Genomic DNA, 9,392 nt, shown 5'->3' on the forward strand with positions numbered 1-9,392 from the left:
AAACCTTTTTCTGTCAATACCTACAGCCACAGCATTTGAACTCACTGTGAATGAGGAATGGGAAATAGGTAGAGAAAGATGAAATATTGATGACAAGATGAAGATGTAAAGATAGCTCAACAGCCTAGTGGAGGCTTGAGGGCGGAAACAACAAAATAAATTTTAACATGGATAAGTCAAAAGTTTGCTTTGAGGCTATAAAAATTCCACTGACAAGTAGGAGGTTAGCAGAATATGGTTTAATGGTGATATATTTGAGAAAAGACCTCAGGATTTGAGTTGACAGTGAGCTCAAATGAGCCAACAGTGGGATGGAGGTGCCACATTAATAAAAGTGCAGAGCCTAGAAAAGAGAACTAAAAGTGGTGTTCTTCCCTGATTAAATGAAGTCAGAAAAACTCTAGAATAGCGTGATAACTTCTGGGAATCAACCTTTGCAAGAAGCGATGAGCAACTAGCAGGCACTCCGAGGATGATGACCACACTAAAAGTGAACCTGGTGATGAGGTACTAAAATTCTATCGTTTAAGCAAAAAATATTACATAGGTATTGCTTTTGGATATTTTTCCTACAAGCATATTCACTCATGTGTGAAATGCCCTGAAGGGGCACATTGTTCTGCTCAACTCCAAGAAATCATTTGCATTACACTCTGTAAAAGGTGATTTTGACAGTCATGAATCTTGACAACTTTGCATTATGTATAAGATTATGCATACACTACAGCATTGTTTCTAATAGTTAAACAACCTTTTAAAAAATCCATTGTTCATCAATAGAAATCTGTTTAAATAAATTATAGTGCATCTATACAACTAAATACTATACAGTTGTTAAAAAGAATTGGGCAATCTAAGTACACTGAAATGGATAGATGTCAAGCTATCTTATCCTATGCTCTCATATGCAAATATACTTTATATACTAGAACAAGAAAATGTTTATAATGGTGGCTTCCAAGAATTGGGGGCCTCGGGGACAAGGACATAGATGTATGTTCTCAAATGCTCCCTTTGTCACTTTTAAACTTAGTATCTTCTGAATTACTTTTTTTTTTTAATTAGTAAAATTAAACTATTACCTTTCTGTTCAGCAGGGGAGGATTTTAAAGCGGTCATTTATAGGATCATGAACGACGATGATTAATTCCACAGGATGAATGAATTTACCTAAAGTTTGTCTTTCTGCAGCCTACCCTTTAACCTAGACACACACAGATAGACACACACACACACACACACACACAATTAATCCTTTTTTCAACCCATTCAGAATTCTAGGGTCATCTTGCTTTCTTTCTGTCCCATGTGTCCCCATACCCAAATATGCCCTTTCCAAATAACTCCATTTATTTCGCACTAAGTCTAATAATGGATTGAGGATTGAAGTGTAATCCCTCAGGATTATCTGAATTTATGTAGAAATCTGTATTCAGCCAATAGAACTGAGTTCTGAGACACTAATTTGAGATTCTAAACACTGAGAAGGTGATATTTGGTGATATGGCCTTTCCCTGACAAAATCGTGTGTCCCAAAATTCACAGTATCACAGATAGTCTGAGCCTATCATGCCTGTAGTGTGTGTGCATACATAGATACACATATAATATAGGGGCGTGTGTGTGTGTGTTCACTTATACACTTGCTTATACATTTCTATTTATTTATGTGTATTGAATCTATGTTCCAAGCAGAGTTCTTATGCTGTATGGTATGCAACCTGCTTTTGAGAATGAATAAATTACATTAAAAGCAATATTTAAATCATTTTAATACTCAAATTTCCTCAATGAGCAATCTACAAAGACAACTTTCTCTAACTGTCTTGGAAAGAAGCTGGTTCCAGATCTGCACACCAGGGTGGGTATGTTTTCCCTGCTGATTAGCAGCAGAGCTTAGGCAGCTCCACGCTGCAACCGATGGGAAACTCACGCCTGCTTCTGCAAGGGGAAGAAAAATGATCTGGGAAAGGAAGCAGCAGAGAACTGATTAAGAAAACACCATTTTGATGTAAAATCAAAGAAAGGCAGAATGTTAGCGCTGAAGGGAAGATGATCCAGTCCAAGCCTTTCATTTTCCAGATGAGAAAACTGCCACTTTTTCAGCTTGCTAAAGCCATAAGTTGCCTGCCTCAACCCAAGCTTGTGGACTCAGAATATCTGCAGTGCAGTTTTCATCTGTCTTTGTCTTTGTGGAAGCAGGGTAGGTTTAACTCCAAGTCTGTTTTACCAATCACAAAGAAAGGAAGAAGACCCTGAATTCATCTATAATATGTCACATCTCAGATATGGAAATGAATTTGCTTGTTGATTTTTTTTTCTTTCTCCTAAATTCCCAGTAGCACCTAGAGAATTTATCCTGCCTGTTTATTACATGAATCAGTCATCCTTGGCTTCTCAGTCAGTTTCATCTGAGTCTCTTGTAATCATAACCATTAACTGGCAAATCAGACTCACAGACCACCAGACCCTGAATTCATCCAACTCCCGGAATGGCATTGTGCCTATAACTCGCCTCTCCTAGATAAAAATTGCAAAGATGGGGGACAACAAGGCAACTTGGCTACTATTCCTGGGGAGCTGGCAGGGAGAAAGGGGAATAAACACACATAAGCTACGTCTCAGGGTATGCTGGTGGGTATCCTGAAGCTCTGTTGCAGAATTTAGGTGGCAGTGTGCTCAGAGGGGCTTCTGGACAATTCAGCCCAGAGCAGAACAGGGAAGCCTGCTGCTCTGGGCAGAGAAAAGGGCAGCCCTTAGCTAAGGGGCCACCCACGTACAGTCACTACCTTAAAATGAAGCTGGAGTCCCAGGTCACACTGTGTAACAAGTATGGAAATAAGTACACCTACCCTTAAGGAGGACCAAACCCAGCGTAAAAGAATCTTCAAAACCACAGATTATATTGTTATATTGTGTGCATGTATGAAAGTGTAGCAACAAATCCCACCAATATGTAAAACTATAATGCACCAATTAAAAAAAAAATGTCGAAAGAGGAAAAAAACACAGATGACGCTAAGCCTATTGGCATGCTTGTATGCAAGCTGATGAGGCAAGAGATCAAAATCTGTCCTCCAAAATAAACCCTCCAATGGTCAACAGCATGCTGGAAACACAGTAATCAGGCAGATTCATTTTTTATACTCTCCCTTTTTCTCCCAACAGAATTTTCCCAGGACTTTGAAACCTAGAATGTGATTTATTCTTAGTGTTTGTCTTTCAAAGGCCCCCCTCTGTTCACCTCTGCAGATGCCGTGCTGCCCTTTCTCTGTGTGCTCAGACTGCACAAAGGACAGGGGTGGGCAGCAAGCGGGAGACAAAGCCAGCAGGAGACAAAGCCAGCAGGGCCGGTGGGGGTGAAGAAGCTGCTGCCTCCCTCTGCTGCAAAGCACCAACACTCCATCTCATATCTTCCCTCTCTGCACAGTGACGGCTCTTTTCAGAAGAGCTTGGCTTTAGCAAGGGGCTCTACGGAAAAGAAGCCAGGGAAGGGAAATACATATTCGCCCCCATACACAAATCCCACCGAGTGCTCCCATAATTTCCCCTTCATAACATAAAAGATTAGAGAAGGTCTTGGCAAAGCCTCCATTTTACACATGAAGACAATTAGTCTGGAAGAGGTTTATCAGTAAAATGTGCCCGTGTTCATATAACTAGTATCGACAGACTCAAACTCTCAAACTCTGTCTCCCCAAAATCTGTGATTTGGAGGCTACATGCAGTTCATCTCCAAACCAACATTACTTGTAGCTGAAAGTTCTAAGGAATGTTAGAAGTTTTCCCCTGGCACAAAAATATGCAGACTAATCCTCCAAGTGCGCATGTGCCAGCGTGTGTGCAAGTTTAATTTAAATCTGAAATAAAAGAAAGATGCCTGCATGACTGGGCACAGAGCCCCCTACCTCAGGAAATATGGCAAGGAGTGGAGTGTTTGAGACACCTTGGAAGAGGGAACTGGTTCTGCTCCAGTATTTGGGCAGGATGCTCATAACTCTGGTAAAACTTCAGCTAAGCTCTGCTGCAGTTATCAACGATAATGTTATCTGAGCGAAATGAACCCCGCACTCCAGAAGCCTCTGTGATACTGCCAAAGGTCACACGCTGCTCGTGGCCGGATTAGCAGACATTTGCTCTGCCTCTGTCCACTTATTTACACAGTCCTGGAGGATTATAGACTGAAGCAAAATTCTTGCCTTTTTTTTTTTTTTTTTTAAACTGGGTATTGAATCAAGGAGCACACTACCACTGAGCTACATCCTCAGTCCTTGTTATTTTTTAATTTGTAGCAGGTGTTTAGTTTTTTATTTTGAAGCAGGTTCTCATTAAGTTGCCCAGACTGAACTGGAACTTGCAATCCTCCTGCCTCAACCTCCGAAGTCATTGGGATTACAGATGTGCAACACCGTGCCCAACTTCTTGGCTATTTCTTTTTTCTTCTTTTCTTTCTTTCTTTCTTTTTTTTTTTTTTTTTTTTTTTAGCATTTTTTTAGTTGTTGATAAACCTTTATTTTATTCATTTATTTATATGTGGTGCTGAAAATCAAACCCAGTGTCTCACACTTGCTAGGCAAGCACTCTACCACTGAGCCACAATTCCAGCCCCCATTGGCTATTTTTTAATAGTAATATATTCTGAAAAGTTCTCAGAGTTCCTCCAGACAAGGTTGGGAAAGCAAGCTTGAAATACAAAATTTTAAATAGGTATATATATTTAAAGCAAAATTAAAATTAAAAAATTTTAAATAAAAAAATCTAAACAGGGAAAAGAACCCTATGATAGTAATAGGGATGCAGGAAAGTAGATTTCTGGCAAAGAGGAAAAGAGATTATTCATCAGGGGAGTGAAAATAAGAGCCTTCATGATATTTGGACAGCACTTGCTACTTAGTAGATAGAGTACCTGCCAGAAAGTTTTCAAGTAAAATCATTCATTGGTTATTTTAATTAAAAATATGACTACCAACCAAGGAACCAGAAGCTGTGGGCCATAAATGAAGTACTTAAAGTGCATTACACTGATTAATAAAAGGACTCTGATTAACCTTGCTGACTAGGGAATTTCATACCAAAGAGATAAGTATAATATTCTGTTTGTATCATTAATGAGCTGAAACTCATACATCTGAAGGAGAATCAAAATGCATAGTTGGGAGAATCACTGGAAACAACTTTATGGAAATTTGTTTAGGTTTTTCGGTTGTCCGTCACCAGTGGGAACCAATAATACAAAGGGCCTCTGAGTTTTCTTGGAGATTTCTTCTGAGTTTACTTTCATTCTAAATAGTATCTGTTTGGCTCAGTTTTTAAAAAGAAAAGAAAAGAAAAAAGAAAGTATCATGACATACTTTGACTACTCAGATACATTGCATCCAGGAGCTAAGAATTCATTCAAGCATAGGTCATTCCTAATTTAAAGTGATCATCTGATAAATGCTATTTTGCTTTCTTGCTTTTTCTTTTGAGACCCAAATTTCTTCCATTTCCTGGGAGGGCTCTCAGAAGATGCTAGCCAGCACATTTTTATTGTTTGTTTTGCAAAGTGTGAGCGAGTGTTTTTTTATTTTTTTTAATTAATAAAACATGATTATATCTGAAAATTTTGATTATGAAGCTTAAAATACCTTGAAAAAAATAAAGTCAGATCTCTCTCATTTTAAGAATCACTATTATTGCACTAGAGTGTAGCTCAGTGGTAGAGCACTTACCTAGCAGCGTGACACCTGGGGTTCAATGCCCAACACAACCAAAAAAAAAAAAAAAGAAGAATCATTATTAAGTGCTGGCAAAACACAGACACGGCACCCACAGTTTAAATACACAATCTGGAGGCTGAATTCTAAAGCTGTCCTCTGGTAGACTGATAGAATATACTCGAATATACTCAATGAGAGAAGCCCAGTGCTAGAGGTAGAAGCAGAAATCAGTTTTCTAGATTTCTTTGAAATCCAATAACTTTGTTCTATCTTCCCCACAAAATTCACATTGTTCATGAGATCAACTTTTGACTACTGGTGTACTGATAAGATTGTGTATTTGGAAGAATGATATTCAAATCCTAAGTTAATTTCTTTGCCAGCAAAGTTCCGAGTTGCCCTTCCAAAAATTACACACTTATTTCGTATTGGCTTATAGGTACTATATTTAGAAATAAAATTTAATAATTTTTTAAAATCCTATGAAAAATGCTATTGTATGTCCAGAAAGGAAAAAAAAAATGGTTAAGAATTGATTGTACCACTGTTCATCTTCTGCAGGACAATCAAATGTTGAATACGGAATTATATTATTAACTACATAAGAAAATGTAAAAGCATATCTGTTACAGACTTTACACATTGCTTACTATGCCAAAAATAACTAAAAACTGAAGGTTTTCATCCTTTAAAAGTAAACAGTAGTGTTCTGTTTCCTCATCTGGATGCTAGTTACATAGGTTTGCCTGTTTTGTGAAAACTAATCAAGTTGCCCATTTATAACTCTTCTGCATAGAGCTTTTCAAATGTGCTTATAAAAGTCAAAGAGTAGTGTGTAGCAGTTCAAGTGGGCAATGTTCAGAATTTCTGCTTTTATTTAATAAAATCTCAAAAACTTTAATCCAGCCACAACCCTTCAAGGCCACACAGAAATGGGTCCTATTCTTTAGAACCATTGGAAAAAGAACTCAATAACTCGCCAACCAGTTACACTGTTCTCCGAGAATTCTTTTGTGAGTGAAGAAATTAACAGGAAGCACTTAGGTCTACTTTGTTTGACCAGCAGCTAGAATTCTATTTATCACTTCCATTCTTAACCTTAATATTAAAGGATTGATCATTAGGCTGCAAGGATGTGAGGGGGAAAAAAAAATTGAAGTAACTTTGAAGAAAGATGAGGTTTTTACCTGGATTGAAGACTAAAGAAACAGTCTTATACCCACACCCATGTTAAACAGAGAGGAAGCATATTTCTGTACTCTCCCGCATGTACACATGCTCGTATCAAGGATTTCCTGCATAAATCCTGAAGATAAGACCACAAGTCCTATTATTTCTGTGCAGACACCCACCTGGTATACATAAGACTGGAACTGTTTCTTTCCTCTTCCAGATGGTGTACATTGCTGACTCCTAATTGAAAGCCACATCCCACAGTCCTAACACTATGAAAACACCCATTAGTGTGAATGAAAATTTAGCTCTATGAGGACCATAGGAGTCTGCTCATATTGACAAGAAGAATTTAAAATGCATTTTCTTCTCATTCAGGGGTGATGACACCATTAGAAACAGCAGAAAAAAACACCCTGCTTCCCGAGAGCCAGCATCTCAAAGTTCCTTTCTCATAACCCCAGAACCTTTGCGTGATCTGGGTAATTTGGCTGCTCAGGAAATGAGAAAAGGCAGTCTGTGTGACTCAGGGTCAAATAAATTACCCACCAGCTTGAACCTGAGTTATTTTACATTGAGCACAAATATAAGTTTTTAAAATACCTTTAAAAAAATGTACTGAGCATTCAGACACTATTTCATTGAACAAAGCCAAAAGATGAAAGCAATCATCTTATGATGATTATATTATATTATGATTCTAGTACATAATTTTTTTCTTTCTTACAGAGTCCCTATCAACAACCAAAAGAAAAACAGTAGACCTCTCCTTTATCTTTCAGCCAATAAAGCAATGCCAATTTATTATAAAGTCCTAAAAGTACAAATCACAAACACAGTAATTGACCTCAACTATCCCATACTTTCTTTAGAACTGAAAAGAAGATACAAGTGAATTAGTGTGGAAATATGGATCATTAGCAGTTGTATCTGGAAACTGATGGAACTGATCATTTATCTATGAGCACAAAACATCTTAAACTTTAACAATAAGTATTCTCTTTCTAAATGCTACACATAAGATTTTAATCATCTATTTTATTTAAACAGAAGTGATGTTGAGCAGGATATTTATTTGCCATCCACTCACTAGATGGCCTAACTACTCAAGTCCCCCCCCCCACCTTTAATTAGCATGGGTTCCTAAAATCTTAAGATTAAAAAAAAAAACTTTTCTAATTTGTTTTCCTTAGCTCTGTATAAGGCAGATCTTCTGCATTAAGTATTTGTACAATTTTGATCTATTATCTTAGTCTGAGAAAAAAGTTAACTTTTTGGTTTCTCTGAGTTCTGCTTTTGTGCCTGAATGGAAACTCATTAAAATGATGAAGATCATCAAGGTGACTGTGGCATAGCTTTATACATTCATTAACTCTCCAAATGGGGAAGAAAATCCCCTTTTTCACCCACATGAACACAGAGATGATATATCCTTAAGTGGCTGTTAACAGAGAATTAACAGCCTGTCCCCAAACCAGTCACATTGTCTAGATCAGGTCTCAATAGTTTGCTTAATCATAATCCAAAGATATTTTCTCTATTCTGTGTCATCACAGTCAAAAGAAAAGTTTGAAACACACAGTGCATAACTAAATGTGATTGTCTAGGATTTCAAATTCTAGGCAAAAGGGTGGAGAAAGAAAAAAGATACAAGATACACACACACACACACACAGATAATACACACATATACACATGTATATAAATATACATATATATACATGGGTGTAAATACATATGTATCAACCCATATGCATTCTAGTTTAAAAAGAAAAGATAAAATTAGAAATACTTTTTAAATAAACACAAAGAAAAATAAGAGCTACTTTTTTAGAGTAGGTCACTGATGCTGTGCATTTTTTAAAAATTTCTTTTCTATCAATTTTATAATTATACCTGTATTTTTACCTTGTTTATAAGATGCCAAAACCATGTTCTCATCTTCAACTTCAAACACTGTGTCCACATCTATTTGCCTTTGGATTAAAATAGCCTTCAATTTTCCGAAGTCATTTGACTTTAGCGCCTCAAGGAAATTTTTCTTAACTAACTTGGCAGTTCCAGATTTAGTGAGAGGGACATTGTTGTTGTCCATCCTCCTCTCCCTCTGGAAGCTTTGTTGTGATTTATCAGGAGAGCAGCACTAAGCGAACAGGCACATGCTGGAGAGTCCACAAACTGTCGGCTAATTTTATCCCAAAGTTATGCTGATCCGTTCTATTTATATAGGGATCATTTCAAACTTCAAAATATCCTTCTTGGCTGTCAGTGCATTTTCAGGTCCTTTAAACTGGTTATATATTAACTGATCCATTCAGTAATATATAGTGCTGATATGAAGGAAAGCTCCCGCAACACATTTCCGAGCATGAAATGTCACTATTATTTCTTATATGATCAAAGTAATAATGTAAGATTTAAAAGCTCTTAATGCTCTTTTTTTCCCCCCCTCAGTAAAAACATCTGGTGCCTGACTGGAGATCCAGGGTCTTGCTCTGACTAACCAATAGCCAAAAACGA

At 37.3% G+C, this 9,392-nt stretch overlaps 1 protein-coding gene across 1 annotated transcript in view; it reads right to left on the minus strand.

Moving 5' to 3' along the window:
• Positions 1 to 9,045, minus strand: part of Asb4 (ankyrin repeat and SOCS box containing 4) — a 57,491-nt gene extending 48,446 nt beyond the window's left edge. Inside the window, exon 1 of the mRNA XM_047561356.1 lies at positions 8,781 to 9,045. Coding sequence (XP_047417312.1) covers positions 8,781 to 8,967 — 187 coding nt within the window. The 5' untranslated portion in view covers positions 8,968 to 9,045. The remainder of the gene's footprint in view (positions 1 to 8,780) is intronic.
• Between the last annotated feature and the right edge of the window lie 347 nt (positions 9,046 to 9,392).

This window comes from Sciurus carolinensis, chromosome 8 (genome assembly GCF_902686445.1).
Source record: "Sciurus carolinensis chromosome 8, mSciCar1.2, whole genome shotgun sequence".
In the NCBI taxonomy this organism is placed as follows: domain Eukaryota; kingdom Metazoa; phylum Chordata; class Mammalia; order Rodentia; family Sciuridae; genus Sciurus; species Sciurus carolinensis.